Source organism: Schistocerca gregaria, chromosome 5 (genome assembly GCF_023897955.1).
Source record: "Schistocerca gregaria isolate iqSchGreg1 chromosome 5, iqSchGreg1.2, whole genome shotgun sequence".
In the NCBI taxonomy this organism is placed as follows: Eukaryota; Metazoa; Arthropoda; class Insecta; order Orthoptera; family Acrididae; genus Schistocerca; species Schistocerca gregaria.
In genome coordinates, this window is record NC_064924.1 from 330,585,271 (window position 1) to 330,610,261 (window position 24,991).

Sequence of the window (24,991 nt, forward strand, 5' to 3'; positions counted from 1 at the left end):
GTTGTGTTGCTCTCTTCTGTTTCCAATATCTATGAAAATACACATAGCAGGAACAATTGCCCTCTTTTTCAATGTTCTCTCTTTTTTTTCACCGAATGATCTTGGAAATTTAATGTTTGGGGGAACTGATAGTGCCTAGAAGATACAGTTGCTTTTACCAATTTTTCACCTAACTTTTAAGATATTCTAGCTCACTCAAATGTTTACTCTTTAGTGCTTTATCCTGAAAGCAATAGACTGCCACACAAGTCAAATTGTGCCATTTCTTGAGTGTCGGTGACTACTGTAGCAGCTCACAATCAGCCTGCAATGTGGTCAACAGCTGTAGAGATTCTGTGATATATTTTGTTTATCATTTCGTTACACTGGAGCAAGGTTCTACATCTATACTCTGCAAACCATTGTTAAGTGAATGGCAAAGAATATCTCCCACTGTACCACTTTGAGGGTTTCTTCAAATTTGATTTGTGTGGAGTGTGGGAATCTTGTTTTTGCAGTCCGTACGTTAGTGATACATAGGTAACTGTTTCTAGATTCCTCACTCTTGACACTTATTTCAGTTAGGCTTTCACAGTATAGTTGGACCATCTTCAGGAATCTACCAAATCAGTTTCTTTTTTTTTTTTTTTTTTTTTTTTCTTTTTTTTTTTTTTTTTTTTTGCAACTCTGACACTCTTGGGTCAAACCAACCTTTGACTATATGATGCCCTTCTTTGTATATGTTCAGCATCTGCTGCTAGTCTGCAGCAGATGGATCAAACACACCTGAGGAATATTCCAGGAGTTGTCACCCAGTGTTTTGTAATAAATCTCCTTTGTAGACTAACTGCATTTTCCCAGTAACCTACCAATAACTCAAAGTCTGGTACCTTGACTGAGCCTATGTGCTGATTCCATTTCTTATCCCTACAAATCGTTATACCCTGGTATTTGTCTGAGCTTACTGATTTTAATTGCAACTAATTAATATTGTAATCACAGGATACTACATTATTTCATCTTGTGAAACAGTTTTACAAAGTCATTAATACACAACATGAGTAGCAAGGATACAAACACACTTTCCTGGGATATTCCTGGATTTATTACCTGTATCGATGAATTTCCATCAGAGATGATAAAAGACTGTGTCCTCCCTAGAAACAGTCGGAAATTTCATTTGATATGGTTGTCTTTCATTAATAAGCATTGGTGTGGCAGTGACACAAATGCTTTGTGGAAGTCAAGAAATATGGCAGCTGCTTGATCTGTGGCTTTCAGGTTGTCGTGAGAAAAGTGCAAGTTGAGTTTCACACACCCGAGTTGCCAGAATCCACACTAGTGGGTATGGAAGTGGTTAGTCTGATCGAGACACTTCATTGTGTTTGAGTTCAGAGTGTGTAATGTGTTTTTTTTTTTCTTTTTTTTTCAGTTTTAGCAAAACTTTTTTGTTCTACAGATCTTCAGAGTATTGAGGTTAAAAGTGGGCTAACCGAACTGAAAATCATGTATTGAATTTGACTGTAGCACTGCTGGTGCACTGTCACTAGCCCCTTCTTTATTCTAAACCTGACAGGGAGTTTTCATTGTACCGTATATATATATATAAAACAGAAAGAAACTTCCACATGGGAAAAATATATTAAAAACAAAGATTCCAAGACTTACCAAGCGGGAAAGCGCCGGCAGACAGGCACATGAACAAAACACACAAACACACACACAGAATTACAAGCTTTCGCAACTGGCAGTTGCTTCGTCAGGAAAGAGGGAAGGAGAGGGAAAAATGAAAGGATGTGGGTTTTAAGGGAGAGGGTAAGGAGTCATTCCAATCCCGGGAGCGGAAAGACTTCCCTTAGGGGAAAAAAAAGGACAGGTGTACACACACACACACACACACACACACACACACACACACACACACACACACACACATATATCCATCCGCACATACACAGACACAAGCAGACGTATTTAAAGGCAAAGAGTAAGGGCAGAGATGTCAGTCGAGGCGGAAGTACAGAGGCAAAGAAGTTGTTGAAAGACAGGTGAGGTATGAGCGGCGGCAACTTGAAATTAGCGGAGGTTGAGGCCTGGCGGATATCGAGAAGAGAGGATATACTGAAGGGCGAGTTCCCATCTCCGGAGTTTGGATAGGTTGGTGTTGGTGGGAAGTATCCAAATAACTCGGATGGTGTAACACTGTGCCAAGATGTGCTGGCCGTGCATCAAGGCATGTTTAGCCACAGGGTGATCCTCATTACCAACAAACACTGTCTGCCTGTGTCCATTCATGCGAATGGACAGTTTGTTGCTGGTCACTCCCACATAGAAAGCATCACAGTGCAGGCAGGTCAGTTGGTAAATCACGTGGGTGCTTTCACATGTGGCTCTCCCTTTGATCGTGTACACCTTCCGGGTTACAGGACTGGAGTAGGTGGTGGTGGGAGGGTGCATAGGACAGGTTTTACACCGGGGGCGGTTGCAAGGGTAGGAGCCAGAGGGTAGGGGAGGTGGTTTGGGGATTTCATAGGGATGAACCAAGAGGTTACGAAGGTTAGGTGGACGGCGGAAAGGGGAGGATTTCATGAAGGATGGATCTCATTTCGGGGCAGGATTTTAGGAAGTCGTATCCCTGCTGGAGAGCCACATTCAAGGTTTGATCCAGTCCCGGGAAGTATTCTGTCACAAGTGGGGCACTTTTGGGGTTCTTCTGTGAGAGGTTCTGGGTTTGAGGGGATGAGGAAGTGGCTCTGGTTATCTGCTTCTGTACCAGGTTGGGAGGGTAGTTGCGGGATGCGAAAGCTGTTTTCAGGTTGTTGGTGTAATGGTCGAGGGATTCAGGACTGGAGCAGATTCGTTTGCCACGAAGGCCTAGGCTGTAGGGAAGGGACCGTCTGATATGGAATGGGTGGCAGCTGTCATAATGGAGGTACTGTTGCTTGTTGGTGGGTTTGATGTGGACGGATGTGTGCAGCTGGCCATTGGACAGATGGAGGTCAACGTCTAGGAAAGTGGCATGGGATTTGGAGTAGGACCAGGTGAATCTGATGGAACCAAAGGAGTTGAGGTTGGGGAGGAAATTCTGGAGTTCTTCTTCACTGCGAGTCCAGATCATGAAGATGTCATCAATAAATCTGTACCAAACTTTGGGTTGGCAGGCTTGGGTAACCAAGAAGGCTTCCTCTAAGCGACCCATAAATAGGTTGGCATACGAGGGGGCCATCCTGGTACCCATGGCTGTTCCTTTTAATTGTTGGTATGTCTGGCCTTCAAAAGTGAAGAAGTTGTGGGTCAGGATGATGCTGACTAAGGTGACGAGGAAAGAGGTTTTAGGTAGGGTGGCAGGTGATCGGCGTGAAAGGAAGTGCTCCATTGCAGCGAGGCCCTGGACATGCGGGATATTTGTGTATAGGGAAGTGGCATCAATGGTTACAAGGATGGTTTCCGGGGGTAACAGACTGGGTACGGATTCCAGGCGTTTGAGAAAGTGGTTGGTGTCTTTGATGAAGGATGGGAGACTGCATGTAATGGGTTGAAGGTGTTGATCTACGTAGGCAGAGATACGTTCTGTGGCGGCTTGGTAACCAGCTACAATGGGGCGGCCAGGATGTTTGGGTTTGTGAATTTTTAGGAAGTAGGTAGAAGGTAGGAGTGCGAGGTGTCGGTGGGGTGAGGAGTTTGATGGAGTCAGGTGAAAGGTTTTGTAGGGGGCCTAAGGTTCTGAGGATTCCTTGAAGCTCCGCCTGGACATCAGGAATGGGATTACCTCGGCAAACTTTGTATGTAGAGTTGTCTGAAAGCTGACGCAGTCCCTCAGCCACATACTCCCGACGATCAAGTACCATGGTCGTGGAACCCTTGTCAGCCGGAAGAAAACCTTCCAGGAATTTCTCACTTCCAGCCTTGCCTCTCAGTCTTTCTTGAAAAACCTTAATCCTACTCCCAACATCACCACAGCCGAATCCCAGGCTATCCGTGATCTGAAAGCTGACCGATCCATCATCATTCTTCCGGAAACAAAATTTGGACGTAACTGTCCTACAATCAAGTCAAACCTGTTAAAAGTATCGCTTGATATGATTAATCAGTTTGAACTGAGTCTTTTATTGTTGTGACAAAAAAGTGTACTATGTAACAACCTCCTCTTCATACTTACACCTTGCTGTAAACAGTGCACATTCAAATCACTGACTAGACATCCTAATTTAAGTTTTCCATCGTTTTCCTAAATCACCTCAGGAAAATGTTCTCAATTAGGCCACTGCTGGAAATCCCCATTCCCTTCAAATTCCAATATTTGTAAAATTAATGTCCAATTGTAGTAATTCTGATGCTGAAAGGAGGGGAGGATTTTAGGGAAGAGGGTGAAGGAAAATATGTGTAACAACAGGACAAAATCCACAATGGATAAAAAGATTTTATTCCTTCTCTGTAATGTACAAAAGGATTAGTTTTGAATTAACAACGGTACTTATATTCACTTTTATTTTGTATCTATCTTTGGCTTTAACACACAATTAAAAAATACAATCATTAGTAGTTTTTCTTTCACCTACAGAAATTACTTATGGCAAACATTATTATTACAGATAAAGGAGTGTCTGAAACCTTGACTACTGTAGTGTACTGAGCACTGAGAGGGCAACTCTGTAAGCCTATTACTTCATGGATCTCAATTACTCTTCTGTTTTGTAGTTCTAAATTACTAATACCAAATTTTTTGCGATACTTGCTCATGTTCCTGTGATTTGTAGCACCATATGAAACAACAGGAGAGTATTTGTTTTCACTGAAATAATACAACAGTACAGTTTCCTAAATGCTTCACTGACAACTGAATTGTGAGAAATATGATGCTGTACTGCATGTTTTCTTTAGTGATGTGGCAAAGATTTATAGAAATTTAATGTTTAAGTTCTAGCACTGTTCTAAACAGAATAAACATCTGATTTGTAATTTTGAAGATGGATTTCAAGCCACAATACAACTGACGTAGTAGAGAACTAACTTATCATTGAAAAATCATCTTGTTGAATTTCTACATATGTATAGTTTTTGTGTTACATAATAAGGAAACCATTGAGGGTTATTCTCGGGCCATTAGTAAGCAGAACATGATATTTACTAAAAATTCATTTAAGTGCACAAGAAAAAAAATTACAAATCTCTAAGAAAGTTTTAAAAGTTCGATATGTATTTCTGTAAAAGAGTTATGGAGAAATTTTAAGCCAGATCTTATGACTTAGTATAATGCAATCATTGATTATAAAAAAACAGATGTAGGTGAAAGCAGACTTTGACAACCATGCACTTCTATCCATTAAGAACCCAGTAATGAACCACAAAATTAAATAAATAAAACTTACTTCCAGTCTGAAAAAAGAAAATAAGAAGCAAACTAATGAATATTAGCACAGTGTGAGCTAATAGCACACGCCAAGATGTAAATCATAAAGCTTTTGAATTTAGCTATAGAATGAAGCAGTGCAATATGGCTTTCTGCCACAAAAGGGGAAACTACAACACAGTATTGACAATGAGGTTGGATGGAAGGTAAGATTTAAACCATTATATCCAAACTGTATACATTTCTATACAAGGGAGTACACTGCTTTGACTGCTGTAATACTATTTCTCATTATTGGTATTTGTGGAGTAATGAGTCATCTTGCCTCTGATTCCTGGAAACATGGCCAGTGACTGCTGTATTTGAAGACTGAGTCAGTAGGAAAAAAAGCATGCATGGCTAAAGGAGAAAATTATTAGATCTCATTATTTATAAATTTTACACTACCCAGTGCCCTCTTTTCAAACTTATTTAACATGTTGACTGCCATAGGGCTGGCAGTAACCACAGCAGAGCTGTATATTTGATGCCATGGCATGGTATGGTGGTGAAACATCCATCACTATGTGTGCGGTAGTCAAAGTGTTAAATGAACAACATAATTAGAGGCAATTCGAGAGAGTAACAACTGTTGTTAACTCATGTAGCTGCTTAAAACAAGCATCCATTGTGGTGGTTGCTTGAATGTTAATAGATACTATGATCCGCTTCATAGGCATGACTATGACTGGAAATGCCACAAGGCAAGCACTATAACAAGCGATTTGAAATCACAAACATCAGTAGCATGGTTCAATTTTTTTTTTTTTTTTTAAATTGCAAGTCAAGGGACATATGGGCATTCTAAAACAATATGAGAGGAACACTACGTAATATGGAACTGGGAAGAAGGACACCACATGCATAGAAGGGAAAAAATGACAGTATAATACAGCCAAGTGATAAATGGAAATAAAGTACTGAGATTACTGTACAAAAAGAACCCTCAGATCTACCGGAACAATTCCTGTGGGGACATGATAAGTAATAGAATGTAAATTTGCAGCAGAATAAAGTGCAGTAAATGTCCTACTTATTATTGAAATACAACTTAATTTTTTGAATACACTGAAAATTTTTAAAGAATAAGGCAGATTAACAATGAATGCTACACATTTATTTACTTGTTTGAAGATGGGATTCAAACATCTCATTCAGTCTTGTATGTCACATATTTACCATAACTAACAGATATATGCAAGAGAAAAAATCTTGATTGGAAGACAAATTCAGTAAAAATACATCACCATTCACGGTATAAATGGTGTTAAACTTGTCTACTTGTGGGTGAACATATCTGCTTATATGAAACAACATATCGAGTTTAAATAAAAGCCATACTGAGATCTGGCGACATTGTCCACAAGGTGAGATCTCTCTACTGCTGGCATTTCCATGCAGTTCACAGAAGAAAGTGCTAAGCCACAAGAGTATATTTTGAGTTGTCGTATGCTATAGGGTTGGTTGAATTCAAATACAAAACCAGAACTACAATAAAACAATTTATGTAAAAAGATAGTGGTTTTTCATGTTACTTGTGGAACTGTTACCAGCATGTGATGTGTGCGAATATATAGCAGATAACATAATTAGAATAATCTTTATTAAATCCAGGGTTAGCACTTTCTTCGATCGACCCCTTCATTTGTATCTAGTACTAAGCATTTCAGATAACAACCTATTATAACTGACAGCTATGTTGAAATGTCAGACTAAATACTGTTCAAGCTCTCCTATATCTATACATAAATACAACCTTATACTATTCCTACTTTCCCCATTTTCAGAAAGCTTAGTTTGATCACAGCTAACAGATGATTACAACATAACAGAGATATAACTCGACAAGAGAATGTCATTAGAGTTATAAATGTGAAATATCATTTCCATAATACATTTCTCTCATGATCCCAAATATGGGGTCCTTTTCAATGAATGAAAGTCTTATTTTTTTTCTTTCCTTTTATCCTCCTGATGAATCAATCAATCAATGTTCAGCATTTCATTTACAGTATTCTTGTAACAATGATATAAGACTACAATGCTCCATTATTAAATATTCGAGGTACATTTCACGCAAGATGAAAGAAAATTTTAACCTAAAGTTGCTTCAAAGAAGAAAGAAACTCTACACAGATTTTAATTAAGAGTGGTTTTTTAAAAATTATATTATGCTTATAGCATACCAACTGTTTATGAAAAATATGGTGACAGCACCAGTTTAATATATTTTGGCACTCTTCTCCAATGTGTGCAAACTACACAAATTAAAATATTTGTAAATCAAATAATGAAATTAATAACTGATCATATTTTTGACATGCAACATACAGAATTCAGAGGGAGAACAATTATTCCAGTGAAAACAGTTAGGGCACGAGTGCCACCTGAGCACCATAAAAGACCATGCTTATTTTTTAGCATTTAGTAATGCTTTCGCCATGAGGCAAGCTCCATCTCCGAGAGATAAAGTATGTCTCTCTCTCTCTCTCTCTCTCTCTCTCTCTCTCACACACACACACACACACACACAACGAGCTTTGCCTTCTTGCACACTGGGCAATTTACTGAGATGCATTCCATTCAAAACAAATAGCAATGAGAAAGTCCCCTCTAACAGTAAAAAAGGACTTGATTACTATCATACCACAAAATGTCACAGTGCACTTGTTCGCCCACTGCTTGAATACTGCTCACCGATGTGGGATCTGTACCAGATAGGGTTGATCGAAGAGATAGAGAAGATCCAAAGGAGAGCAGCACGCTTTGTTACGGGATCATTTAGTAATCGCGGAAGCGTTACGGAGATGATTGATAGACTCCAGTGGAAGACTCTGCAAGAGAAACGCTCAGTAGCTTGGTACGAGCTTTTGTTTAAATTTCGAGAACATACGTTCACCGAGAAGTCGAGCAGAGAGCGGAGAGACCATGAGGATAAAATCAGAGATATTAGAGCCCACACAGAGGCATACCAACAATCTTTCTTTCCACAAACAATACAGACTGAAATAGAAGGGAGAACTGATAAGAGGTACTCAAGGTACCCTCTGCCACACACCGTCAGGTGGCTTGTGGAGTGTAGGTATAGATGTAGATGTAACAGATTAACGGTCTGCAAATGTAACATCTTATGTTGGATAAAGAGGTTCACTTTGACAAGCAATGTCGTTTTCACAAATCACATCCCTACTTGAAAATTTTTGTTAATTTCCATGACTAGGACAGTTAATTGTGGACAAGTTCTACAGCAGTCCAATGTTCTTTCACTATCCCCATTCCATTTCACTTTTTTTCTGGCTTCCTTGCAGTGTTCTGATTCCTATAACATATCTTTCTGTTTTCATGCATTACCTATTTCTGATCTTCAGTGTACATGCTGAGCTATTCTAAAGAAAAAACTTTCTTAATAGTTTTGCTGCTATTGCAGATGAGCAATTTAGTACATCTTTCTTTATATCCTGCCACTGTCTTCCACATATAGTCTTGATGTAAATACAGCCAAGAAATAACTGTAGTTGAGTGATCAAGCTCAGAAGAAATGGCAGACTTTTACCTGTACAGTTCACTTACTTTCTTATATTAGAAGGGCCTGTTTTGCAGTTCCCACAAATGTCCTACAGCTAGTCAGAATATCTTTAACAAACTGTTATTATGATGACATGGCACATGAGGTAATTTGACCAGATAAAACTACAACAATCACATCTGTTGGAGATAATGCTTCAGACTTCCCAATTGGGGGGAAGTTTTGCCTCTCTGAATGCAACAGGACTGAATCGAATTAGGAGAAAAAGGAGGTGACGGAGAATGCTGTGCTTTGCAAACATATAATCGATGGCAACAGCGAACTGACAGAATGACTCCAAATTGTGTGTGAAAGTTAAAGTCCACAAGTTACTGTGTTTCATCTTAATCATGGTCTACATCACCTAACCCCTTTTTATAAATATGTAACTTTCATATGTCCAAAAGACAAAGTGATGCAAGATTTTACTGATAATTAATCTAATACACTTATAAATATGTATGTGAAACGGGTTTGTTTTCTTCAAAGCACCATAGAATGGAAGGCAAGTCTTTTCTGTTACACATGTCAAGCACTAGTATGCATGGTTCAACAACTAAATGCAGCACCTGACACTTTTTTCTAATTTATGACATCATAATACTGTGAGGGAAAAAACAGAAGATAAATCTGTTTTAAATACATATTTGTGCTAATGAAGTACTAGCAATAGCATTTAGGACTTGTTAGATATCACAAATACAAAGATATAGTAAATGTAATTCATAATAATACTAAGTTTAAAAATATATAATACATGATTCTAAACATGTCCAAAAATTATAATCATCAGTAACATCAATGAAGTCAGTCTCTCATACATTTGTCATTAACAATACTCATTCCATAGTCTTTCATGAATTCAAACAACAAATTTCATAGGTGTGAAACCAAACATTTCACAAATATGCAAGTAATATATCTAGAGATTCTTTTATATAAAAATATGTCTTGTTCATATTTTGGCTGCTACAGAGAATACTGCTTTTAGTTTAATATTATTTAACTTACACATTAATAAAACAAAAAGATTACACACAGAAAAGCTGGTGGGAAAATGACAAGTGAGTGTAAATAGCAGCAATAATAAATATGTGCTGTAAGTAAAATGACAAAGTAAAAACGAAGCACACCAATGCTGTGTCTTTCACAGAGCTTTGATTTTGAGGTATATATCTATGGCTATAACTGTGTTCACAAAAAATCTGTTACTACTGCAGCTGTTGATAGTCTATGAGTATTGAGAATCACTAATTCTTTACATAAACTACTGTACTAACCTATCACATACTATCAACAGTCTTACTGGGTTGTACGAGTTGCATGTGCCTGATTAAATATAATACACATTTATCTAACACACTGATGTGTGAGTGTAGATCATCATGACATCAGTCTATTAGAGAGAGTGTACAAATATTAACTAATTTGTCGCTACAAAAGACAGAGCTGAAGTGAAGCATACAATCTACCAAAAATATAGCATCTTTCTCATCATTAAATATGTGCTTTATGAGTATGCACACAGTTACAAAGGGCAAATAATGGTTGTAGCTGCAAACACCACAGATAAAATATAGAAAGAAGAACAGCCTTGTCCTGATACGTCAAGTTTATGTCAACTGAATTTTGAATGTTGTAACTGCCTTTTTTCTGTATCTGGCAATTTGTTTTGCATTTAGTAGGGCACAAGGTGAAAGTGGTGTTGCATTAGCACACCAATGAATCTCAAAGTAATTGCGTTAGGAATGTAAATGCAAAACAATGTGTTACAAAATTCATAATAAAAGACAGCTACAACGTTAAAAATTCAGCTAGCGTAATTATTATGAGGATACAAGGGTACTATGCCAATTGAAGATGAGGTGAAGGCCTGAAATATGTCTTGGCATGAATAAGGTAGTACAGAAAGCACATTCTAACTTAACAGTCACAACACTCCATCTCGTTTTTGTTACCCTGTGTGATAGCAGTGCCCCAGGTGTCCAGCAAACAATATTTCTGTATACAATATCAGATAAATGCAAATACTAATATTTATATTTATTTGTAACATAGTTTTTTCAATAGGGAGCATATGGAGTGCCATAAAAATTGATAATAACCAAAAAATGACCCCCCTTTTTGTCACACTTTAGTTTTCTAAGGATGTGGTATGTATGAAATGGTGCATTACACAGGACATGTTATTTACGAGTCTTTTGTAATGTACAGAAATTTATTGAATACTGTTGTTTTCCTTTAATAACGAAGAATTGGCAGTAAACACCTGAAGATCTGATCCGTTGCAGAACGTATATCTGTCCAACAAAGCAGAGTTTCTTTGCCTACACTTTCAGCCAAGTCAATGAATGTGGAATGTAGGAAGCCTATATGGAATGTAATACCTGCATTATTTATAACACCAAATAAGGCACCTTGCCTGTAGCTTAACATGTTCGCTGCGGCTGACACTTATAAGCTTTTCCACGATCAACACTCCAGTGTGGTTGACACTTATAAGCGTTTCTGCGATCAATACGTCAGTGCAGGTAATGCTTATAAGCGGAGCATTTGCTAGCTGAGTACTCAGTTTGGTTTGTTTGGCTTGCACTTGTGTTAGTACAAGCAACCAACAAAATATCACATAATGTTTTTCTGTCTGCAGTTGTGTGTTTTTGTCTTTAGTCGTCTGTGTTGTGCATTGTTTGCAATGGCGGCAAATCAACCGACACCAGGGCCTTCTAACTGACCATGAGTTACTGAGCGTGTTAGAAGATAGTGATGTTGAGTTCAGAGGGGACGGACCAGAGGCGGGTGGTTGGAATTCGGAGACTGCAGAAACATACCATAGTGATGACAGTGTGGAAGCAGAACTGTCGAATATGATTCGCAACAGTTCGGAATCGGATGATACAGATGACAATGATGGAGAAATCGCTGACGATAAAGAACCTGCGCTCGCCGAAGTAAGCCAACGAGGTGCGACTTGGCATGAAGAACCACATGGGATGCAGTATCATCCATTTAAAAAAGAAGAATGTTTGCAGATAAATCCTGCTGGCAATACGCCAATGGGTTTCTTTACGCATGCAATATATTTGCGAGCGAAAATGTGAAAGAGGGCTATACAATTAGTAATTGGAAACCGGTAAGTACAGGAAAAATACTAGTCTTCCTGGGTATTTCATTACATATGGGTAATGCCAATTATGCCCTATTACAGACTACTGGAAGGAAGACCCGCCGTTTTAATATAGAGGAATAGTGATGAGTACGGGCAGAGACAGATATTTGCTCATCTTACACTCACTGTATTTTGCGAACTATCCAGTCAGGAGAACTGAAACCAGATGACTGACTATATAAGGTACGCCCTATATTGAATTATTTTAACAACAGAATGTGTCAGGTGTATTATCCAGGTAAGAATCTACCTGTAGATGAATCAATGATTCTTTAGGGGACGATTGTCATTTAGACAATATATAAAGAACGAAAGGAATAAATATGGCATCAAATTCTACAGGCTACACAATCCAGACAGTCTCGTAAATAAATGTGCTGTGTACACGAGGATGTGTGGTGGTATGAGGGGGAAAGGGCATGCTGAAACGATAGTATTACATTTGTTGGAAGAGAAGCTGATGCTGGCCATCATGTTTTCAGAGACAATTTTTACAACAGCTTTGCTTTAGCTAAAACCCTGTTGAATGTTAAAACACATTGTATCGGGACACTAAGGGTAAATAGAAGAAATACCCCTAAAGACGTGGTATGCACAAAACTGGGGAAAGGAGACACATTGCACAATATTCGGATGGCATAATGATTGGCAAATGGAAGGATAGACGAGAGGTCTCCTATATTTCGAGAGAATATCCTACTACAATGAGACATGCGCCAAATGCATGCCAGGAAATAGTCTCAAAAGCACTGCCAAGTATCAAATATAATAGCTGTATGTTGGGACCGATAGGCAGGACCAGGTATTGTCGTATTATTTACGTGAAAGAAAGACTGTCCGCTGGCCAAAGAAACTATTCTTCCATGTAGTTGATATGCTAATGTTCAATTCACATTACCTATATAATAAATACTCAGGGCATAAAATGACGTATGGTTATAGAATACAAATAATAAAGGGAGTATTTCCACAAATGGATGTTACAAAAGGTGTGCGTAACAAATATTGTAAAGACACACACACACTGCGCAAAAGTGGGATGCAACTGAAGGGAAGAACCAAGTTATGAGGAAGCAATGTACAATGTGTGTGGAATGGGGCAAGTGTACGGACATGCCCTACATGTGCGTAACGTGTCCAAACAAACCTGGATCCTGTTTGAACTGTTGCACAATTGCACTCCATAATGTAATGGGATGTCATATCTTCAGAGGAAGATCTTTTATGTTTGATTTGTGAAGTGTTTGCATTTGTTTTATTTGATAGCCAAGTAAAATGATGTTAGATTGATTGCTCAGAACATGAGGCTTCTGTACAGTATGTGGACTTATTTGTGGTTTGCTATAAAAACATCACCTCCACACCTTGCAAACTCATTTGTTATATGGGATTGGGTTTCCATAGCACCACACTGCAGATGAGTCCTGTCTCTTTTTCTCCGTTTCATAAATCTTGTGGTGTTTTCTGACTAATTCTTTATCAATGGAGCAGATTTATTGGTTGTTTGAATTGCATTTTCTTTTCAGTTTGGAATAAAATCAATAAATGAGAGGCACTGTTGGAATTGCTTGCAATAGATGGATACGACACTTATAAGTGTCAGACAGCATGCAGCATTTCACACATGATCGGCATGCTCCTAAAGCGTACTTGTATTTCTGTATCTAGCACCACCTCTTGTGGAGACATTATATTTGCTGTCAACATTACGTACATGCACAACATGAACTTACAGGTTTTGCAGGGGTATGATTTCAACTCTCAGCTCACGTCCAATTACAAGCGTCCGCCTACAGCATTAGCGGCCCGCACTCGTGACCGCAGCGAACATGTTAAGGGAAAACAGTACAGATGTGATAATACATTGTCAAATGCAATAAAACTGTTTCCCAACACAGAAGAAACAGATTTCACAATTGTTGCTTTACCTGAGCCACAAAAGGCAAGAATCTTCAACACATTCACTTTTGAGGCAAAAGTAATTAGATTTACAAAAATATTTGTGCATTAGGAAATCAAGTGAAGTGTAAGAATGGGTGAATCACTCAATTACATAAAAAATATAAGTATCATGGAAAGTGCCAATGATAATGACAACAGACAACAACAGAAATATATACTTCTCATGGATGGAGTGTGTGTTTATATTCATTTGCTTTCAGCAGAGTAACCTGCAAATATAGCATATTAGAAAGTATTTCTTCATGAGTAAGCTGTAGCTTATGTCACTGAATCAGTGTGATTTGGCTGCTTTTACACTTACTTCATGACAATTCATGTCTCTTGGTAATATAGTAATGCATGGAATGAAGGAAAAAACCAATTTTGTTAATTAAGTATAAGGTAAGTTATTCTCAGGATGGATGCGACTATCTGCTTTCTCATCACTTTGAGTGCTAGTGTTACTCCAGCTGTCAAACAGGTAACAACTTTCACACCAGAGAGTCGTGACTGTAAGTATTACTCTGTGATATAAAGTGGAAACAAAGTAAGTAAAACACTTAAGGTCTAATTTCCAAAACCTACTAAGATCTTTCTTAACAGAAACCACTGTTTTGATACTTAATTAAGTTATAACATAAACAACATTGAGGACGGCAAATAAACACACACACACACACACACACACACACACACACACACACACACACACACACACACACACACAGCTTCTGTAAATACAACAGCCTTACTAATACTGCTTTTGAACAAAATAAAACTAAAATGTTACTTCAATATGTGACTGATGCGAGAAACACTTTCTAATCTCTGAATTCAAGCACTAACATGTAACATTCATTAATAAGGAATGTATGAACAGTTGTAATATATATGAGCAATGCTTCTGCATTCATAATCCCAGAAATTTCAAAATTAATTATGTGTTCCACCAATCAATGAAGCATCGAATCATGTGGATAAGCTTTTCAGGAGTTTCCAACATAGCAAAGTGGCCAGCATTTGGTATTACTTCAAGGAAAGAACGTGGAATGGTCTGGAAAAAAAAAAGGAATATATATACATATGTTACTACTTTCAAAAAATAATGTGAACTTAAATTAATCCTCTTGGTTATAAGGTAATATAAACTGAAGTGAAATGATGATGATTTTGTGTGTGTGTGTGGGGGGGGGGAGGGGATGAAGAAACACATAGTCACTTATATATAGAAATCATATTTTTTTAGATCTGCTCTGGTTTAGATACACTCAAATTACTTACGCACCTTTCGCATGTACAGCTCCTTTGGTGAATTGTTACATTACTAGTTTCTAAAAGCGAGTCATTAACATACTTACCCTTTCCATCTCACACTCGTGGACAAGAGGAACAAGAGGATCTTGCATGCCATGAACTAAGAGAGTGGGAATAGTGATACGCCTATGAAATGCTGCATCTCCTTCAGGCCAGTCCTGTCCTTGTGCCAAGTAGTCCAATACATACTGTGGTACACCACTGCCAGCAACATCACATGACACCATATGCTTCCCATATGTAGAATACAATACATTCCTGTGAGTGTGAGACAAAAAATTCCTGCAGGTATTGATACAAAATGATAAAGGAATATATATATATATATATATATATATATATATATATATATATATATATAACAGTCACATCAGTCAAATTTGACCTGGTCAAAAAATTCATTATGGCTACATTATTAGAATTTCTGCAGAGAGAGAGAGAGAGAGAGAGAGAGAGAGAGAGAGAGAGAGTGTGTGTGTGTGTGTGTGTGTGTGTGTGTGTGTGTGTGTGTGTGTGTGTGTGTACAAACTTGGATGATGTGTGTCAATGAATTCTGTTTGTAAAATTACATATATTTCATGTAATAAATCACAGCACAAGGTCTTGGATGGACATGAAACAGAAACAAGGAAAACAAATATATCAAAACAAGTTTTAAACCAGTGATGTTTAACATCCCTTCATGTTTTATGTTTTCAGATGTTTAAATAAGTCGACACAGTACTTGTTAAACACTGAAACTTTGTGCTGGACTGAAACTCATACTCAAATCCCTGCCTTTCACATTCAACTAATATTCACAAGATAGTGGTTAAGTATATCTTTCTGAAGTGTTCTAACTCACAGAGGTGTCAAGTCGAGCAACATAGCAAAGGAACCCTGGTGGAGTTTGGAAGCCATGTAGGGAAACAGGAGGCAAATGATGATGATCTGGGTGCTCAGCACAGTTGTTGATTGCAATTTTTTGCAATATATTTACACAATCAACTCAGTCAACATCTTCGGGTGCTATTTTGCCTGGACTCCAACCACACTTCATGCAGTGAGTATTCATATTAACAGGGTTCACAGCACCTGAAGATGACTGTGTTGATTGTCTAAATATCATATAGAAACATGGAATTAACAACTCATCTGAACACTCAATATCACACCACTGATCAATCATGCCAAGCAAACCTGAGAGATAATAGTAAGTGACAAGCTGAAATTTGGTGTTGATCTGTGAGATGTGCAGGGATAGTATAACTTGCAGTACACTGCCTGGGGAGGGCAAGTATCTGTGTTCGAGTTCCGGCCAGGCGTACAATTTTAACTCGAGACAAATTTTCTTCACAGCATGTACTCAAACTGTAAAATACAGCAACTCAGTGGCAGCTATGGTTGTCATCTGAAAATGAGATGCTGGGCAACAATTCCACCAATTATAAAAGACAGGGTGCACTAGCAAAGGAGCATCACTATTGCAAACTTTGTGTTGACTATTTTCATCTGCTGTGTGTAAGCATTCCAACAGAGCATGCCAGAACAAACTGAAAGCTACTGCCAGTTGAACACAAATAAATATAAATACCAGAGCACTGACTCTAATCAAAGAATGTATTTTTTGAAACTTGTTGGAAACAGAAGGATGTGTTAGGATGTTATGTGAATGCAGTGATATTTACATTACATGAAAGAATACATACGAATAGCAGGGAGGCAGATATTTGGGCCTCTTTGAACTTTAACAGTAATTCAGTGGCACTATAATTACAAGGATGTGCTGAAAAGTAATGCTTCTGAATTTTTTATATGATAACTCTGAAAGCTTTTTTGAATAAAACAAAGTCAAGATTCTCCAGTTTTTCCTGGCATATTTCTTGCTCGAACAGTCCACACGTGTACTGCTGGTCCATAATGTCCAACAGGCACAATATTTCGGATATCAGACATTAACATTCTTCATATCTACATATTTATTTCTCAACATAGTCACCCTGGCAAAATGACAGACCAGTTACTTGATACCACTCTGTAGAATGTTTGACTTTGCTGATGGAGCCTCAACCTCACCTCTGCTTGCACCACATCATCAATATTAAAGTTAAGTTCTCGAAGGCATTCTTTAAGTTCTGGAAACAGATTATTATGGGATTGGGCCACGATTTGGATGGTATGCAGGATGATTGATCCCAGTGAAACTAGGACGTCGGATTGTTGCAGATGTCGCAATGCCCGTGTGTAGTCGGGCATTGTTCTGCTAAAGGAGAACGTGCTCCATGTGCGCACAAACACTTCAAATTCGAACCTCTAATACACCATGCAGTTTCTCAAACATCGTCACCGGAGTAAGAAATCAATCAAGGACTTTCAACCCTTGTAAAGTTGCTCAAGCCAACTGCTAGTGGTGTGATTGTAAAGTGGAAATGCGTAGGAACAACCACAGCTAAACCGAGACCAGCAAGATTTTCTGTACTAATGGACATAGACTGTAAAGCATTGCAGAGGGTGGTTATAACAAAATCTCATGAAATCAGTGGAAGGAATAACTCTTAAGTTCCGAAGTGCTACCTGCAGTCCAGATTAGCACAATGACTGCACATAGGGAGTTAAAAAGAAATGGGTACAACAGTCAAGCAGTTCCTCATAAGCCACAAATTTCTGCAGTCTGTGCTAAGAAACACTTGATGTGGTGTACTGAGTGACACTGTTTGACTGTGGATGACTGGAAATGAGTGTTTTAGAGTGATGAGTCGTGCACACCCTGTAGCAATCTGATGGAAGGGTTTAGGTTTGGCAAATGCCTGGAGAACATTTTCTGACATTACGTGTAGTGTCAAGTCAAATACACAGAGGGTGGTGTTATTGTATGGTGGTGCTTTTTGTGGTTACATTTTGCTCCTCTTATTGCACTTAAGAAAATACTATATGAGGAAGGTACCAACACTTTTTACAGCGTTGTGTACTATGTACGGTAGAGGAACAATTCTGAGATGATGATTGATTCTGTCAGCATGACAATGAACCCTGACAAACCAGTATCTGTTAGGCAATGGTCTGCAGACAATAACACTTCTGAAATGGACTGGACTGCCCAGAGTCTCAACATGAACCCAACAGAACACATTTGGGATGAGTTAGAATGACAACTTCTCTTCCGACACAATCGTCCAACATCACTACCTTCTCTGGTTTCTGCCTTTGAGGAAGAATGGTGTGGCACATACCTCCTCCATACACTTGCTGGGAAGTGTTTCCAGCAGAGTTCCAGCTGTTGTACAGGCAAACGGTGGAAACATTCCACATTAATGTCCACAAACAGTTGTCCTGATTCTTTTGATCAGGGTTGCCGGGGCCAGAGACAGTGGTCGCGTGTGTGTGTGTGTGTGTGTGTGTGTGTGTGTGTGTGTGTGTGTGTGTGTGTGGGGGGGGGGGGGGGGGGAGGGAGGGGGGATGTCTATTTCAGAAGAAGCAGTCCTTCTGGCTGAAAGCTTACATGTTTAGTAGTCTTTCTATTGTATCTGGCGTATCTCCTCTATATGGTGAGTAGCAGTCTATCCTTTTTATAATATTGTCATTATTTCATCCTGCATTTTCCACTGTTTAATAAAGAACATTGAATAGTAATGAGCTCACCTTCTAGCACTTAAGGTTAATTTTTCTTTTCTTCTTCATAAAACTTACAATGAGACGCATAGACTTATTAGAAATACATCCAATGAATGTGAATATCTAGGTATCTGCTATGTCAAGTATAGATGTTCTATCTATAAGCGACATATGAAAATTTGTGCAGGATCGGGTCTCAAACACGGATTTCCCACTTATCACAAGTGGTCGTTTTGACTACTATGAGTTACCCATGCGTGCCTCCTGAACTGATCCGAACTTCCACATGTCTCACTGTTTACAATCCTATACCAGAGTCTCCTACATTCATCAGTTAGTGCTCACAACTTAAGTCTGCATTCCCACATCAGTGAGAGCGAGAGTGTGAGGAACTAAGACTCTGATATCACTGTCCTGTCTTTGCACGTAATATTTACTTGCATGCTTGAACGAACAGACTGAAGTAATAAATGAAAATTCATAGAAAGGCCAGGATTAGAACCCTGGTCTCTTACTCACTAGGCAGATGCACTAACCATTATGCCATCCTGGTACAGAGGCTTTGCACAAGTGCATGGTCTACCCTAGCATGTCTCCCCCCACAATCCAAATTCCCATTCACACCTCAGCTCACTTGGTATTCCCCCTAAACTGTACTGGAATACCATCACAGCATTAAACGAAACAGGGGAGTCTACCTGAAACCCAGGCATAGGTGCTTTAATCAAATGAAACAATATGGTGCCAGAGACCTTTTCAAGTCACAAACATCTATGATGTATATGTGCAGACTGAAGCGACGAATGAAAATTTGGCCATGGTACAAATTTTCATTTGTCACTTCAGTCTGCATACAAACATCACAGATGTCTGTTTGAACAGACATTAATGATCAAACTTCCTGGCAGATTTAAACTGTATGCCGAGTCTTGATCTGCTACACAGTTTTAATCTGCCAGGAAGTTTCGTATCAGCATGCACACTGCTGGAGAGTGAAAATTTCATTCTGGAGAGATTAACGATGATTCACAGCTGTCTGAAATTAATTTGAAATAAATTCGCTGAATGCGGATGTATTGGCATCAGCTGTGTTAGGTATAGGTGTACTGCCTATTAGTGATATGCGAAAATTTATGGCAGACTGGGATAGCCCCAGTGGGTAAGGTGACAGCTCACAATAAACAGGAAATCCAGGTTTGAGTTCTGGTCCGGCACAAATTTCCACATCACTAGAGGTGGCACATCTATACTGAATACAACTGGTGCCAAGATATTCGCATTTCTGAAATTTAATTTGTACTCGTTTTTTGACAATCAATCTTCATTAATGTCTGTCCCTACAGATATGCAAGTAAATATTACATGGCAACGTGAACACAAGACAATACTATCATGGCCCTCGATTATTTATAATCCCAATCTCACAGGTGAGAGAATACCAAGTAAATCTGTGTGATGAATGTAGGGGACTATGGTATAGGGATGTATACAGTGTGACATACGGAAGTATGTGTTAGTCCAGGAGGCGCGCACTGACAGTCCAAGTGGTTAAGGTGACCACCTGTGATATGCGGAAATCCAGGTTCGAGCTCTGTTCAACACGAATCTTCATGTCGCTATTAAGTAGCACATCTACACCAGACACAGGTAATGCGAAGAGATTTGCATCCAGTGAATTTATTTCAAATTATTTTCAGACAGCTGTCAATCATCATTAATGTCTGTTCATCCAGACATGCAAGTAAACATAGGTTAATGTTTGAAATTTAAACTTTGTGAGTGGGTTGCTGCCACAATGAATCCCTCAAAAATCATGTAACTGTTAAATGCAGAATGACATAGTAGTAAAAAGTAGAGTCCAGTACTGTATGATGTATCTGAAGGTAGCATATACAAATTAAAGATTGCCACGTCCAGCAGCACATAGGGAAGGCAATCTTTCTATTTAAGTGTCCAAATTTTCAGGAATTGGAGAATGAAACTGTCAGCGTCCAAGGTTACACATATCTCTGGCTGCATTGCAGATCAGTCTATAACTGTAACCAAGACACCACTTTCACATTCGTTAGTTTTGTCAGTTCACAGACAAATAATTGACTTCAATCGTACACCTTGGGCTGCAGTACAGATCTATCATTAAAACCAATATTTAACATTTAAATTCTTTGGCTATACCAACTGCGGTGCTGGGACATGTAGCTCACCAATATTACAGGCCAACGAGATGGGTTGACAAAGTGTGGTCCTACAGGAGCAATGACACTGCGTACCAGAAACAAACAGTTGTGAAGGACAACAATAAAACATCTGGTTGACATGGGAATCTCTGACAGCCACTGCTACAACCAGAGGTGCCTCACCAACAGACAGCGTCAACATCGCCATTAGGAGGTGTGGCTATCGCAACCCTACTTGCGTCCACCATGTCACTAGACTGCAAGTAGTCTGTGCCTGATCCATCTGCCAAGGCTGTACTTAAAATACCACCAAAACACAGCCAGGCAGTTGAAGCTGATGCAACATCCTGGACACCTCTGCCTTCAAAGCCCTCTATGATCTGCCAGCAGTCTAGAACAAGCAATGCTCAAAAAGTTTGGCTTGTACAGACTCAGGTGGCAGGACCTGCTATCCAATGGTATTACACTTTTCTTGTGATTGTGAATTCCTTACAGCTGTCAACCAGCGATCCATCTGGACATAGAATTTATAATGTCAGTTTCACAGTGATATTGCTTCACTATGAACCTTCAATTCCCTCTTGTAAGTGATTATCTAGTTATCAAACAGTTTGACATTCCCAACTGTTCCAGGTAGTTTTGTTGTGTTTCTTAGAATGATTTAGCTGTAGCCCTTGTGGTTTAATTACAAGTGTGTCTTTCATGGTATTGTTAATAAAGGGTTTATTGCTGTATGTCTGCCTGGGAGCTTGTTCTTGCTTAGTCAGTCCTTGTCACATCACTTTAGTCAATGGTAACAAGGTATTAAGTGCATTTCACCCAGAATTCTTCAAAATATCACCCAGACTAGACAGTGGTTGTAAGACAGTATTTCGCATATATTGTGTACTAACATTCAATTCTCATTTAAGTACATCTGCTGTCAACACGGATGTGACCATCCAAGAGCTACTCCTGCAAAATATGCAGCAAGTTAAAGAAGTCATGTTGGAAAAGATAGCCACAATCACCGCATTACCAGAGATTTTCAATACTGGCCATAAACACACTCCACGATCAAAGGCTTCCGAGTTGTGCTGCCATCATTTCCTGCATTTGACAAAACGGAATCGTCAGCCACCTATATCGCCTACCTGGAACAGCATTATATCACACATGGAACCTCAGGTGATACCTATCAATGAACTTTCTTATTAGCATAATTGGATGCTGATGTGTATTGCCTTTTTCAACAGTTGAATACTGAGACTGAACCACATGACTTGTCTTACGAACAGCTTAAAATAAACTAATGCAGTATATCAATTCTCAAATCCATGTGGTAGCTGCCCATCATTACAAAAAGTATGGGAATGCATTGTGCAGTTACAGTGTCTTTCTCAAAACCATCATTTCCAGTGCACCAATTCCAAGTGTAAGCAATTATATGCTCATTCTTTGGTGAGAGATATGGTATTGGTCCAAGCACCTGATGAGGGTCTCTGAAATGATCTGGAACTCAACAACCCCTCATTTTTGGCATGCCTTTCACTCATTCAAGAATTTCAACAGATGCCGAGTTCTTCAGTGACTGTTCACTATCCGATAACCGCACGTGTCCTGGGCCCAACCTCACCAGTCATGATTCGCATCCCTGCCAGGTACAGCATCCCACTCCTCTCTGACTTTAGGCAACCATGCTTCCCAAAGTTCCAATATGCTATTTGTGAAAAGGAAAGTGCACATTTTGTGGTAAATCAGGTCACAAGGAGAAAGTATGCAATGCTGCACATAAAATTAACATGGATGACACATGCCTTGGCAGCACAAACTCGGATTCAGAAGCTGATGAAGCGCACTCAGGTCCAGATGTGCTATATGTGCAAGTTGTGTTATCTAGTTTACTGTGCCTGGCTGCACTAACAACAGCATTATTATTATGAGACAGTTTTGTTCTGCAATCAAATATCTTGAATATTCTTGGACAGTTCAAGTACTGGTCACCACCACCATCTGGATTACTAAAATTTCAGATTTGGACCTTCTAAACACACTAGACTTCGAAGTGCACAATTTTGCATCTCCTGGTGGCACCTCTGTTAGCAGTGGCAGCACAGTAATTTTCCCATGTCAACAGGCTGTTGTTATCAAAACTGTTTTTGGTTCACAATACTGTGGCTCCTACAGGGTCATACTTCGGTCACACATTTCACTGGCCTGTTAAGCTGGTGGATTACATGTCCCACCACAGCATCCAATCGTACCTTCATTTTCAAGCCAAGATCTCACAAAGTCTTTATACAATTGGAGCATATAATTCAGCCAGGACTTCAAAACTTGTGACTAATGCATATCAAAATATTTAAGGCCATGGCATAAAACTTAATTTCGGGTCTCTGAAGTGTAGCAGCTGTGATAGCGTTTCATCAAAGTTCAGACCCAGAATTTCCACCTTTTCCTTAAAACTGAGACAGATATCCCACATCTTTTAAACACGTATCTGATGAAATGAAAATGATTAGAAGGAACACAAACAGTTTTATGGAAGAGAACTTAAACCTTGTGATTTTCATTTAGTCTCCCAGCCTCCTGATCAAGTGGTTATTGCAAGACTGGATGATGAAAAAAAGATGAAGTCATCAATGAATAAGCAGCATTGTACAGGGATCCTTACTGCGGATGTAATATTATTTATTGCAATGGCGTCTACTATTACACTTAAAATACTCCCTTGAAGGATACTGTTGCTCTACTTAAAATGTTTGGACAGGACATTCTAGACTCAGTATTTAAAATATCTTTCTAATAGAAAGGATTTATGGAAAAAGTGAGATATCCATGGTAACTCCATTGGTGGAGGTGCAGCAGTATATTATGCTTTCAGGCAGTATTGTTAGAATCATCCACATTGAAGAATACACCTATGAGGCATTGCCTGCTTAGAAATGCCTGTTGAACTGTCACTTTCAGATGTACTAGATTCCAGAGTGTGGAGTAATTCCACCTGATGTCACAAATCAAGCAACTAGGTAGTGACCGGTTTCCAGAGCCCACACTATACTATGGCTGACAACGAGCACCGAGGTCTTTCTTCAGCTAGTGAGATTGGTGCTGAGAACTACTGGGGCAAATAGCTAGTGAGATTGGTGCCATGAGAACTACTGGGGCATATATGGTCTTATTTGTTTTAAAATTGAGAGTAAAATGGCTACTGTCCAGGAGTTGGGAAATATGCTTCTCAGCCAAATTTCAAATGTAATGAAAAATGTAACATGACGGATAAGGATGGGAATATGATGGTTGAACCACGCAAAATTTTATCAAGAAGCAAGGAATATTTTGACAATCTACTGGCCTGTTCTGACCCGGAATTACAATTACAAATTCCAGCAATGGCCCTAATAATGCACAAATGCCAGAACTGACGTATGAAGAGGTGGTGGGAAATATAAAACATCTAAAAAATTGCAAGGCAAATGAAAGTGACAAACACAGCTGTGGTACTAAAATGTGAAGCACTGCACAGATGTTTGTTTTACCAGATACAGGTAATATGGGAAACTGAGACCATACCAACAGAATGAAAAGAATCATTAATAGTACTGCTACACAAAAAAGGAGACTTGGAAGACTTATCAAAATGGCTTTCATAGGAATAGATCTACAACTGCAATATAGTTGTAATCAGAAGAATAAATGAACAAGTATGGCAATGAAGAAAAAAACGCATTACTTGAATATTAATTTTATGAAAGCTTATGACTCCATTCAAGTCAAAGCCAGAGGAACGCAATGGCAGACTTGAGATGTCCAATTAAACCCATAGCTTTGTAAAATGAGTTAGGATGATGATAAGGGTTTTGATAAACAGAATAAAATCTGACCATTTT

The 24,991-nt window shown here is 38.9% G+C and overlaps 1 protein-coding gene across 4 annotated transcripts in view; it reads right to left on the minus strand.

Annotated features, from left to right (window-relative positions):
• Positions 1-4,385: 4,385 nt before the first annotated feature.
• LOC126272015 (uncharacterized) overlaps positions 4,386-24,991 on the minus strand; it is a 103,323-nt gene continuing 82,717 nt past the window's right edge. For 2 of the 4 annotated variants that reach the window (XM_049974507.1, XM_049974505.1), the window contains exons 5-6: positions 15,399-15,612; positions 4,386-15,094 (exon numbers count right to left, since the gene is read on the minus strand). In XM_049974507.1, the coding sequence (XP_049830464.1) occupies positions 14,978-15,094; positions 15,399-15,612 (331 nt within the window). In that variant the 3' untranslated portion in view covers positions 4,386-14,977. The remainder of the gene's footprint in view (positions 15,095-15,398; positions 15,613-24,991) is intronic. The other 2 variants (XM_049974508.1, XM_049974509.1) reach the window with 1 other exon arrangement.